Source organism: Citrus clementina, unplaced genomic scaffold, assembly GCF_000493195.1.
Source record: "Citrus clementina cultivar Clemenules unplaced genomic scaffold, Citrus_clementina_v1.0 scaffold_1, whole genome shotgun sequence".
NCBI classification, from domain to species: domain Eukaryota; kingdom Viridiplantae; phylum Streptophyta; class Magnoliopsida; order Sapindales; family Rutaceae; genus Citrus; species Citrus x clementina.
This window is the reverse complement of record NW_006263303.1, coordinates 2,967,195-2,981,237: the sequence shown is the minus strand read 5'-3', so window position 1 is coordinate 2,981,237 and position 14,043 is coordinate 2,967,195. Positions and strand designations below refer to the sequence as shown.

At 34.8% G+C, this 14,043-nt stretch overlaps 1 protein-coding gene across 2 annotated transcripts; it reads right to left on the bottom strand.

The window, feature by feature from the left end:
* Positions 1–2,855: 2,855 nt before the first annotated feature.
* Positions 2,856–9,742, bottom strand: LOC18055325 (protein EMBRYONIC FLOWER 1). 2 transcript variants are annotated; one of them, XM_024177545.1, is made up of 7 exons: positions 9,451–9,742; positions 8,351–8,549; positions 7,443–7,882; positions 7,246–7,359; positions 5,667–6,994; positions 3,474–5,160; positions 2,856–3,358 (listed from the first exon to the last, which is right to left on the bottom strand). In XM_024177545.1, exons 2-7 carry the CDS (start codon positions 8,506–8,508, stop codon positions 3,348–3,350), a joined length of 3,738 nt encoding a protein of 1,245 aa, XP_024033313.1. In that variant the 5' UTR covers positions 8,509–8,549; positions 9,451–9,742; the 3' UTR covers positions 2,856–3,347. The 2 variants fall into 2 exon arrangements, with proteins under 2 accessions (XP_024033313.1, XP_006450655.1); XM_006450592.2 differs by having other exon boundaries at positions 8,351–8,546.
* Between the last annotated feature and the right edge of the window lie 4,301 nt (positions 9,743–14,043).

Here is a 14,043-nt window from a genome sequence, read left to right as displayed (position 1 = left end):
GATTTTAGCCATTCACGAAATTTTTGCTCTTATTACGTATTTCAGTTGATTTCAGATGTTACAACAATAAGTGGATAATATAATTAATAGCCATACTGATGCAATGAACAAATAAATACACGCCAATGTAAATGGGATCCATGTGACGAGTAAGCCTGCAGATTGGTATTCATATTTAAGAACACTGCTCCTGCAGAAGACAAAAATAAAGACATGAGCATATAAAGAAACATCACAAATGAAGATGCAAATTAAATTAAATATTTTATACAAATGGATCAGCATGACATGAATTTGTTATAATTGATGCAAAAATTCAAAGACAAGAAGACTCCGTACGTTATAATTGTCTATATATATACTTTCTTTTCAATCATCAGTTCAAACGAATATACAGAAGATTGTCGTTATAACGTGTAAAGCTTTAGTGCATTTGATTGAGCATCGAAAATATATATCATGATGATCAAACGAAACTTAATTTTAATTTATGGTGGGTGGGAGGCCGGATTTAATGAATAAGTTTATTTAGAATAACGAGGAGGTATACGAAAATGTCATGAGGATTCTTCTTTATGAGATCAGGCATGCAGCCACTTAACAGTTTACTTTTCATAAAATGAAATTACAGAAAATATGTAGAGAGAAAACCCATACAAAAAAAGAACAAGAATAATTTTAGGAAAGGATTTTATTTGAAATTTATCCGAAGCTCTTGTAACCCTAGGGTTTTGGTTAATTAATAGTGTTTTACTCACATTCAACTGATCAACTTAATACTGTGCTTTCATCCAGCTGATAGAGAGAAACAGCAGACTCCCTTCATTTTGTCATAAAAGTTTGGAACATATTTCAATCTAATTAAATATAAAAAGTAATAATAAAGCCCTTTTTTTTTCCACAATCAAGTGCTGCAATTCGTGAAACAACAGTCGAGAGAGATTTTACAAGTAAATGCATGGTGGAAACAAGTGTAGAAAGCACCAAACCATGGGCCAATTGGACACATAGAGAGAGAGAGAAGAGAGAGAGCATGCATCTGACTTTGTAGCAACTGGACGGTATATATTTTGATTCTTGAACTTTGTATATCTTTATCATCAGTGACTACCTACCTCTGTTCATTTTTTATTTATTTTTTATTCTTAAATACAAATGTCTGTACTTCAACTTTATATATATGCTCCATTAGCCATTAACCAACCGTGATAATGAGAACAAATTTGTGTACATACGGTTCAAATCCGCTGATGAAATGAGTATCAGAAAAATCAGTCTACGTCGATTTGCGTCACAAAACCGCATCTTCAAAAATAGAATATTTATGTATATAGTGCTGACTTGATCCTGAAACTTTAGAAAAGCTTTTAAATCATATGATTAATTTAATATTATTATACTACAAAATCACGTGATTTAATAACTTTTTTTCAAATTTTAACAAAGTATAGGATTGTATATTGGATCATTTCTATATATGTGTGTGTGTGTTCTAATGCAAAATCCCTAATCATATTAAAATCAAGAATAATTTAAAAAGGCAAAATAAATATAAACTTCAATATAATATATTTTTTCTTGTAGTGTATTAAAATTGAGTAATGATACAGCCACAAACTCTTGTACAAACTTATTTTGAACAAACTGACGTGGCATTAATTCATTGGTGAATGAAAATATAAAATAGTAAAAACAAATCATGTGGGCCAAGTGATATTTAATTCAACCAATCTTATCATGTTACATCAGTTTGTACAAAATAAATTTGTACAAGAGTTTGTGGCTATATCATTACTCATTAAAATTTATATTTTTTTAATCTCCTTATCTTTTTCGCTTATCTCTTATTTTAATATGGTTAGGAATCCATGATTGGAAATATATATATATATATATTCTCTAATGAGGCTATCCACACTTTGTTAAAGTGATGATGCATACTAAAATACAAAAAGTATAAATTTTAATATATTAAAGACTGTTTTTTTATCTGTTAGTGACATACTCATTTTGTTAAAATAATGATGTCCTCATTAGATGATGATGATGATTATTATTATTATTAGTGACGTATTATTTTTTTTTCTAGTGAGGTTATCTTCACTTTCTTAAAGTGAGGAGATGTACAGTAAAATACAAAATAAATATAGATTTTAATAAATTGAAGACTGTATTTTTTTTTATCTATTAATTTATTAAAATATGTATTTTTTTTGTCAACTAATGATATTTTTGCGAGAGAATATATATGTGTATATGTTAATTTTGTATAAAACATTCAAGACAGCTACGCTTGCCAAAACATCTATAATACATTTCCTAAAAGGTATCTTTTAATATTTTTAACCGGGTTTCATCATCAAAACATGGATAAAACATTTTCATACACGTAAATTGACATTGGCATTTGATCGCCCCTTCGAATTTCTAATGAAATAATCATTGTCTTTTAAGCCACAAAAAAAAAAAAAAACCTGAAAAAAGAATTAATCAATGGTCCCCCATTGGTTTAGGAATTTAGCAGCAGTGTCATTTCCATATTCATTTAGGCAATCAATTGAACACCATTTAATCCCATTAAGAATGAAATTCAATTGATATTGAGTAGGATCCGATCTGGGTTTTCTTTTAAGGACAATCCATTGACATCAAACAAATTTTCCAGGATAAAAAATAAATAAATAAATAAATCCGGCAGAAAAATCCCAGAGAGACATCGAAGCAGTATTCTCTGCATATTGGTGCACAATAAAAAAACTTTCATCAAAGGAAAATCACATTAAATAAACCATGAGACCTCTTTTTTTTTTTTTTTGCCCTCTTTGTACTTTTATAATGAAAAAATAAATAATTAAAAAAGATAACCGAGGCAGTCTTATTTCAGCTACAGAATCTCATTCTGCCCTAAGCTCTTGTTTCTTATAAGTCTGTAACATAAAGTTATTATCAACTCCAAGTTTATTGATGGAAATTGAAACACAAGCATCTGCATATAAATATCAGCCGATGCCCCGTGCTTTTGTTTTCCCATTCCCCCTTCCTGCTCAGGGATGGAACTGAAGCACAGAACATTTGCAGTAACAAAACAAGCCTTGTGCGGTAGTAAATCAAGATACAACACCAAAACAAAATTACACACATTTAACTATATTCTGGAATGTCAAGGTGTATGGAAGTATATACAGGCCTCACCCTGCTCCCAGCACATCTTTCGAAGATTGGTTTGGACATTAAAACTGCCCATTATGATTGAAATTGAATACTCCCCATAAAATTATCAGCTTGCACACGGCATAATGCTATTAGCTACATGGTGTTTCAGCACCCTTCTCAGTCGAAATGAAATCTCAAACTTTACCTGCTGACATAAAAATATATAAAATCCTGAGTGTCTTGCAAGAAAAAGGCTTTGTGAATAATTTGGAAGGATGAGTTCTATAATCATCAGTTGAGTAAAGAGGTGAATTTTTAACCTTTCATAGCAGTTAGCTTCTTTTGTCGCTTGCGTCCATCCAATTTGATTAAGCCAGGTCTATTCTCAGAGAAAACTGACTTTCTATATTTTAGGTCTTCACCTCTGATCATGTAAATATTCTCATCTTCTGGCATGCTAAAATCGGCAGGGTTTCTATTAACACTGCATATTTCAGTCTTGGAGCTGCTTTTCGGAGGCAAAACAGTGCTAGTAGTATTGCAGGACTCCAGCTTATGTTTTGTTGCATTTTCAATCTCATGGAATGTCAAAGGGAACACCGCAGGATCTGAAGTGCCAACGAAAATTTTCTGCATGTTAGGTACAGGAATATTTCCTAGACCTCTGCCTGAAACACCAGTTATAAACACCGGTTGATGAGATCTGTTGTCTTTATTTTGTGAAGGTGAATCTGAGGCTTTTGCCTTGTCTCTCTCCTGGCACCTCAGGGATGCTTGACCTGTAGAACCAGTAATCTTCTTGACAACTTTATCATGTTGAAATGAAAACCCAGAAGCACCAACTGTTTGAATAGCAGGAAAACATTCAGGAGAGCTCTGTGAAAGGTGATTTTTACCATAATAATCATATTGTGTAGGCTTCATGGTACTGGTGGTGTTATATGCTCCAGATGACAGGCCAGAGAAGTCCTTAGAATGATGATCATGAGGAAGGGAAGATCTCTTGAGGAACTTACGGTTCCCATCAATGCCAATTGGTGCACCAGACGGCAATTGTGCATCCATGAGGCTAAGTAGATGCATAGCTGGAATGGTTTCATTAGAATACACATCTAGAGGCCTTGATCTGCTATGTTTGCAAGCAAATGGATACTCTGCATGTGGCCTGCTGAGAGATTCAGAGTCGAAGGTCCTACTATGCTTTTCAATATTGGTGACATCAATGTTCCAAAAGTTCAGATCATGATTCCCATCCACATTACCCTTGTGCAGACTAGGACAATGAGAAAGCATGTCTGCATTTGTAGATTGACTGGCATGCTTTTGATGAATATCATATATAAAGGGCGGGATCATGGATGACCAAAGATGAGCAGTTTCTTTACCCTGTTGTGGAACATTCTGGCATGAGTTACAACCTCCCAATGTCTGCAAATTAGTCTGAGAGGTCCTGTGCCCCAATATATTCCCAATCCATTGGCAATTTTGAGAAATACGATGTTTGCTGGAACTTGTATCAGAAAATTTGATTCCATTTGGTAGTTTTCCTTGACAATGAGCAAATGGCATAAATCCTGAAGGGCAATGAGTTTGTTCCAATGGGCTCACGTTAAAATGTTTTCTACCAATATGAGGGAGGCAATCAACTGACTTTCGTTTCCTAGTTCCACCATTTTCAGGTCTTGCAATCTTGCCATTTCTACCAATTTTAGCTAGAGGTTTTGGTTTTTCAGGAGTCTCATTGGACAAAAAACTCAACTTCTCTTTTGCATAAATCGGAGCATTACTGTGGTTGATGGTAGTTTCTAGCATTTTTTCATTTTCAACATCAGGTAGACACCTCTCATACTGATTCTTTGCCATCAGTTCAACAATTTCCATAGGTATGTCGTCTGGAACTCCCTGTTCAGACACTTTATCAGCTTGTTGATCACTAGGTTTCATAGTCAAAGCTGAATGTTCATTCATTTCTGTAGATTTCCCTTTGTTACCTCTACTGCAAAAATCCTGCAAATAGTAGTTATCATTGTCTCAGAACAAAGTGTACCAAAAGCACTGACATGTCATATTCACAGAGACAACAGAAAAATCCAGAAGGGCAACCAAAAATAGATGGGCAAAATTTGCTGACACAAAGCTCAAAAGGGACTCCATAAACATTTTACAGTGCCAAACCACTAAATGTTGAGGCAGTGATGTATTTTTTTTGGTTCATAACTGGGAAAATTTTGCTGATCCAAAGTTTGGGTTTGGTTTGCACTCAACAAGACCTTGTACGCATCATTTCCAATGAACTATTCAATAAAGAAACATAAGACAAAAACTCCCCCAGCATTAATAATATATAGAGCAGGGACTGATCACTATACAACAACATAATATCAAAAAAGGCTAAAGGTGAGCTAAATAAAACTTAAAAAAAAATGAAGCAATTCTCCTTCAACTAAGATGCTAAACAGAAATATAACAGAAACTCAATACAGCAGCACCAAAAAGACAAGGATAGCTCATACCATTGGCTGCATCAGAGAACGACCCCCAGCATCCACCTGAGGAGTGAACTTCTGCTTTTCATTTAGGAAAGACATTCTATAATTTTCCCTACTGAGATCACAATGTACTCCCTTTCGAAGAAATGAAACTGATTCTGATTTAGAATGATAATCGGAATCCCCTACACAGTTTGTCTGGATATCTTTTCCCATGACCCCATTTTCTTTTGAACTACCCCCTTGCCAAGGAAACTGACTGTGTTCTAGTGGAGAAAAATATTTGCTTTCATATCCTTGTGTGGTGAAGCAGCTATTTAGAGAAAGTTGCAGCCCTTTTCCAGTGGTGGCATCTTGTGATGATTGAAACGGAGAAATTGTTGAATGCATCTGCTTGATCTCTACATCTTTTCTTCTTGCTGGACCTTCTTTCAGCATGTCACTACTCCAAGGGATTAGAGGAGCCTGCCATTCATCAAATTGGGTCGTCTTGCTTTTCTTCTTGCACACACTAGAACTTCTCTCTGACTTCTGAGGAGGCAAAGCAAAAGGATACATTCCCCTGCTTATAAATGCAGTTTGTGCCGATTCCAACAAGAAAGAATCAGAAGGACTGTCGTTGTTAGAATCTCCAGTTCTATCTTGCATATCTTCTAGCATATTTCCTCCGGACGGTGCTAAGGACAAAAATTCATCAGCAACCAGGCTCTTATTTCTCTTCTTACCTATAGGACTTCTATCAAACCTGAATTTGTTCAAACGGCTGTTTACACCAATATGTAGGTCTATATCAGCATCTTCTTTTGTATCCAAACTTGCCAGTGCACCAATGGTTTCTGCACTTTCAGTGCAGGTACTATTTTTTCTATGGAAATTATTCGGGGAGCTTTTTTCTAAGGGATCCGGTTCTTCATCATGAGGGAACTTCCTTTTCTTATTTTGATCCAAAGGCCTAATAGAATTTCCTTGGGCAGCCCCCTGGGGATCAGAGAGTATATCTATCCCTGCAGACGAACCAGGAACAGAATTGGAGGGAGAACTTTCAGTCCTGGTTAGATTAGCTTTTACATCCCCATTTTCAGCCAACAACTCAGTCAGCAGACGCACTTTTCTGGTTTTTCTTCGATGTGAACCACTTGAGCTATCATGATGATGGTCCTGCAGATCATGTCCAGACAATGTCTCATCACTATCAGATGGTGCATTATCACACTCATCTAGTTCATGAGAAGGATGTTCAATTGCAAGATCCTTGGCAGCAGCAAGCACCTCATCAACCATACCAACTACTCTGGATGGCCCACAAGCTATCATTAACTTCTTATTTTTTTCCTCCGCAGAAGGTTGTTTACCTGTTTGACAAATTTCAACGGAATTCTTAAACATGTATTTGAGTTTTTCATTAGAAAGCTCCATCTCAGCAGCTTCATGACTTTCACAGTTAGGTTTGCAGTATTTGCAACAAATCCATTGCAATTTGTCTTGAGAGATACTATTTTATAAATCACAACTATTATCATAGCAACAAGTACACTCCCAGCTTCAGTTTAGAAGCTGGTAGTATTATGTAGCATACTTGATTAGCAATTCCAAATAATTTTACCTATTTCAACAGCATGATGTCTTCCTGTCATTAACCCAGAAGTAACAGCTGTTGGGGCACCAGCTGATTCAAGAACTTCATGATTCATCTTATCTTCAGGACAACTCTCATCCACTGGGGGAAAAAAAATTCAAACAGATAATCCAACATAGAGAATAAGTTAGCATAATGGAATGAAACCTTGTATTAAACTATACCTGTGGCAGGAGTGTTAGTGGGTTCAGATTTCTTTCTATTCTTGTCATCGTGTGATGGAAGACAGCAGTCATTGACATTCAGGTCAGTGGCAATACTAGCAGTAGCATCAAATTTTCTTCCAGCAGAAATATTCAGTTTTCGAGCTTGCCCAATAGCTGATTGCAGCATTGCAGCATCCCCAAAGGATGACATATGGGGACAAGTCCCAGTGGATTTAAAACTAGTACTGCTACAATAATTACAGCTATTTCCATAACCATAAGTGTTACCTTCAGAACCCAGTTCCTGTAAGCAGTTTTGGCAACGCCACCATCTGAACTTTGCAACATGTAAGGGAGGAAGTGCATGTGTTTCCTCCTCAGGTTTATTATGATTCCCATCTAAAGCAAATGGCCAACATAACTTCCAGTTTTTCTTCCGAACTTCAGACACAAATCCACTGCACTCAAACAAGGAGAATGTGTAAGGAAATCTTCCAATGTGAATGCTCAAGTCAATATTCTATGTCAAACACAAAACTAACACTTGACAAAATAACTCTCTACACAATTGCAAACTTATATCTGACATGTAATCTCCTTAGCTGTCCAGATTAAATCAGCAACTTATCTGTAATATGAATATTTTCACAACTGTCCTTGCTGCCACCAAATTAGCTTAGGTCTCTCAATTTTTTATTTACACTAAAAAAAAAAATCTCCATTGTTGAAAAATAACATGCTCATATTTCGTCATCAGGTGTATATCAGAAACATACACACTAAAAATTCACAAACAAAAACTACATGCGACTGGATGTGACACAGAAATTCGCTTGAGCCTGCAGTGTTAATGCACAGCACATGCACAACACATAACTGCAAAGAAAACTTTGGAGTCATAGTCATATTAAATTGAGAAAGCTTACCGTATAGAAAAATGCTCACACTTTCCTGCATTAGCTTCATCATTATTAACAAGATCTATGGATATCGAGTCAATCTTAACAGATGATCCCACAGATTTTGAGACAAGATCCGAGTCATCAACCTGATGATTCTCCTCCCCCACAATGTTTCTCTCCATATTATTAGCAACTAATGCGCAACCTGAACCTATTCAATCTGCTACGCACACAAATCCGAATATTATTTAGTTACAACATTACCATATGCTAATATAGGTTAGTAGGCTACAGTTTGATGATATCAGTACACATGGAAAGCAATAGTAAACATCTTGAGTGATCAAGTACACAAAAAGATCTAAGGCAAGGTATCAAACAACAAAGTTTTGAGTCTACCACAAACCAACAATAAGGGAAACAGGTTGAAACGCCAGTATGTAAAGTGATTCGACACATAAAATAGCATCTAGTATAAACAAAGCACTTAATACTCAAAAGGAACAAGATTTGAAACCCTAGTTTTCAATGAAATCAAACGTGAACATGTTTGCAGTCACTAATTGCATGCTTTAATTACATTACTATAACCTATGTAGCTAAACCAAGTCATTATAGATGGAAAGTAAATCAATAAAATAACACAGCTAAGACAAACCCAACTTAGGGTTTCTAAGATGAATCCATAGACTGTGCCTTAAAACAAAAAGTAGTGTTAATACTCTCAACATAAATGATATAAAACAAACCCACTTCAATACCACCTCTAAAAAATTCATTACATGGTAAAATCATTAGCATCAATTCCTAAAGAAATAATTAGGGTTTATTTTAGTTTCAAAATTCACAAACAGTGAACAGTCACTAACATGTTGTAATACGATAAAACAATCGAAACAAAACATAAAATATAGCAGAAGTGAATAGATTCACTAACAAAAACCAAAACCCAGATAAGAAAATACAAAGCAATGGCTGAACTTGACGTACGAAACACAGTGAAATGACCAAAATATCTCAAACAAACGAGCTGGAGCTCGGACGAAACTAATCCGAGTCACCTCGAAACAAATCAGAAACGCGTAAATGGAAACAAAACCGATTAATTGGAGTAAAAAAGTTACCTTTACTGAGTTGACTAGGAGTCAAATCAAACTCACGTCGACTCGGTTCCGATTCTCCACGGCCGGTCATGAAACCAGCACCATCAAATAAAGCATTTGACGGAGAAGAAGAAGAAATGCGTACTGATACGAGATTCGAAGCTTGTTGTGTAGAATTAGAGTGCGAAGTTTCGAGAAACCCTAGCTTTTGAAGCTCGATTCTTTAGAGAGAGAGAGAGAGGTGAGTGTGTGCGTTAAGAAAGAGAGAGAAGGGGGGGAGAGAGAGAGACAGAGAGAATTATATTATCTTTTGTCCAAATAACCATGACATGCCATGTCATAAACTCATATGTCTCCAATTTATTTATTTTTTTATACAAACAACAGATACATACATGTGTAGGTATAGAGAGAGAAACAGCTAAAGTTAGAGCGAGAAAGTGGAAACAGCCTATGGATGCTTGCCACGTTGCAAGAAGGTGCGGTTCTTATCACAATCCATTTAGAAAGGAAACCCTAGAGATGAATAGTTGAGAGCACTATTCACCACGCGTCGTTTACACGCTCTGTTGGGGAGGGGATAAAATTAATAGTATCTTTGCCAAGTTATCTAGGATCAAATATGCTTTAGCACAAAAATTTGTTTTGATTAGATCGTGTAATGCACGAGCGGCGAAGGAGAGTGGAGTTAGTTCGGGCATGAAACCCTAAGTTAATTTTCTGGCAGGTAATGAGAAGCAAATGAAAGGAAATGTAGTAACCCTAGCCGAATTTTTCAAACATAATATAAATAAATGAATAAATATCTAACCCTAAAGCCCTGCCCTGGCCTAGTAAAATACAAGATCAAATTGTGGCCAATCATGGAAATGCCACACTAGCTAAGATAATGAAACTATTTTTTTTTTAATTTTATTTTTGGGTTTTGCCATTTAGTTGTAATAAAAGTGAGTGAGTGAGCGACACAACTCAACACAATTATAATATTGTCATCCCCCAACATTTATATTAATCCACTTAATGCAGTAACTGTTATCATTTAACATCGAAACTTTAAACTCATCATCTTCTCTAAAAAGCATAATCTCTCAGCGTCATATAAATAATAGATCAAGAGGATGATTGCTTCACTTGTCAATATTCTTGTTGATTAATGTGTTTAATTCATGTGAATTATTGGAGTGAACATTGCATTATTTCTTTCTTTTTTTTTGGGTTGGTTATTTGTATGTTAATTAGTTGAATATTTGAAGGATAGAAATTAGAGAGACAGATAAAGAGATCATTCATTAGGCATAGGTAGTAGGGGTCCCTTTGTTACCATTGGATTTGAGCGCCAATGTTCAGGTATCATTCAGCAATAAAAGCTAAGCAAATGAATGGGAGAAAAAAACAACAACAAACGGTTTTCTTGCACAAATCCCAAAAATAATGTCACGTAATTGTTAACAAGAATAATAGCACACACGAATTTCATTTCTGATCATAACATAGGTTTTTTTTTTCCATTGATGGTATGTCAAGAATGTAACATTGTTCGGTACAATAGCGTCTTTCATTCTCCTGGCTGCTTTTCATTGAATATATATTTTTTATTCTTATGGTGTCTTCAATTTTACAATAGCATATATAATTGTAAATTGAGAAATATGAGCGAAAATCTTAGAAGATGAACGTTAAAAAAAAAAATTGTAATAAAAGGTGATTTGTAGTTTAGTCATTCTCTTTTCATAACTCTGATCGCTTTTAATCTTTTTAGAAGATAACATATGTAAAATTGAATGCCACTTCTTTTTTTCCTCTAGCTATTATTGTTTTAAAAGGACCACATCAAGTTCTCCAACAACAACTTCGTTTTAAGAATCGATCGATGCTTTGATAGGGCTCTATGAGAAGCGACAACGAGACTCATTCATTTTATTGAACAATAGAAGAGAACACTTTTAATAAAGTGATGCCCTTGATTCTTCAGACTCAAAAAAAAAAAAAAAAAAAAGAGTACCCTCTTTGCGTTTCATTAGTAGTTGGTACTGCTGCAATAGGGTCAGTGAAGCCATTGAGATCCGTGTTGAATTTGGTGAAATATGTCACGGATCTTTAAAAAATAAAAATAAATTTATAGCATCTAAAATTAGATGAAAGGGATACCTCAACACTTAAGGGCCCTCTACTTTCAGTGTTTGATATCTTGGTGTCATCATGCCCATAGATATCTAACACATCCCAATAGACAATAGAATAATCTCTTTTATAAATTAAAAACAAGTACTTCCATAACCGAAGGCCACTGTCTCCTCCTAAAACTTATCAAATGTTCATGGCTGGTAGGTAGTTGCTGCCCCCCCCAATAAAATGTTTGTACAATTAAACGTGGGTGGAGCGTATTCTCTATTAGCTAGCAACCTTTTTTTGCCTTTTTCTTTTCTCAGATGATTAAGGGTTGAGTAATAAAGTTATTAAAATGTGATTAAAAAAAGATGAACAAAGAATAATATTGTGACAAGCGAGACTTTATTATATGCATCAGTTGTGGTCCACAATATATAGCTATTTATAGTAGTTACATCTAGAAAAAGGTATTACACAAATTGTCAATTACTGAAGCAGCAGGGACGTTGACATGAATAGCGTAAGGAGCTTAATCTCAGCCTCTGTTAACCTAAATCCATTATGTTATTTTACTTTATTAATTAACGGCTAAAATTAAGCAAATAATAAGGAAGAATATATATATATTGAACCTAAACCTGTGGAAAAGCTTAATAACTAAAGTTGTTTTCAGCTATATTTATTGTTCAACCAAATAAATTTAATTTTGGGTGTTAATTCAATATTGTACAAACCCAGCAGGCAATACTCAACAAACGATAGATTAGCTAGTTTCATGGGGGTCAGAATCTCTATTAATTAAACTGCAGCTTCTTATTTTTATGTCCCACGACCAGATCACCCATATGCTTTAATTTAATTACCTTTAGAATCATACAGCAGGATTTGTGTGGTTACGTTCTGCTTAATTGATCTTGAAGCATATGACTCGGTCGATGATTGCTTTTTTTTTTTTCAGGGTAGCTGTTGGTATGCATTCGTTCATTTTTACAAATTAGCTTTCTCCATTAATTTTCATTGTTAATCCCCCTCCAATTTTTATTGCGTGATTATTATCAATTATATAGTTGACTTGCAGAAGCTCGATGAACTACATATGAATTAAAGAGAGCTTCTTTGGAGCTTATTACTGACGGTAGTCATCAGATTTCCTGGACATGGAAACGTAATAATTTTGATCATATCATATATGATGGGTATCTCTGAATGATCGTATATATATATATATATATATATATAAAGTATAAACCTTTAATAAAAGAAAAGAAAAGAGACACGTACGCTGATAGACAGATTATAGGAAATTTAGATACATACGTTTCTGATTTTTTTTTTTTTTTTGTTGTAAACCATCCGGTGTCCCGCGATCACATTCGATCTTGACTAATTACGATTATGATATTTGGAGCAAACAAACCCGAAAGAGAGAGAGAGAGCGAGAGAAAGGTGGCAAAAGCAATAGGGGAAAAGTTTTCTCAATGAAAATTCAAACCCAGCCGCAGAAATATCGATTAGTGCGTCATCTGGGTCTGGGTCTTCGTCTGGTTCTGGACATGCAATGATGCAAACAAGCTCCAAGCCAAGCTACGTCGTAATGCAGACGTCAATTAACAAGAATACATATTTGTGATTACGGGAAATCCGGACTTAGTCCAAGACGCTGTTTACAGTTTTGTAAATTGCGAAAAAGACAGTTTACAATGTTGCAAATAAAGTGTTAAATTAACTTTATAAAATTGGAGAATTAAAAGCTAAGTCATATCATATATAAGTAGTAAAACAATTAATTAATCATATAAAACTGTTTCAGCACAGGATTATTCAAAGCTAGTAGCTATCTGTGTACATATAGCTAGCTACCTAGTTAGTCTGAGCCAATATCAAGCCTTCATTTCCGATCATATACGGATAGATAGATCCATGCACAGTGATTTTGCAGCACCTATGAACTTTTGCGGATCTCCTCCTGCATACGAAATCTACACAGTAAACCTCTCCTCTGTGTTTTTGCTTCTCATTTTAATGGTTGCATCTGCATATATATAACTCAATATTAATAACACACGATCTATTCCATAAACAATAAATAAACGATATACCCAGTTTTTATATAAAAAAAATCCACCTTTTCCTTTCTTTTTTTTCTTACTTATCTTTTGATTTCAGTTTCTTTTTTTTTTTATGCCATAAATATGAACAAGAAAACTTTATAGATTAGATCACAGGAGAAAGATCTTTTATGTGGGCTATCAAATTCAGGTGCCGCATACCCTTTGTCCCACACACATCTACTTTAGTTTTGTACCATATATATTTTGCTATTCCAAATACTGTTTCGTCCATCATCTATACATCATGACAGATGAAACATGACTCTCTCTCTCTCTCTATCTTTTTTTTTTTAATTTATTAACATAGTAACATTTACACATACATATCCATCTGGGGCTTTGGGCAGCCGAAATGTCTGGCAAATTTTTTTTTTTTTTTTTTGTGGATAGTATA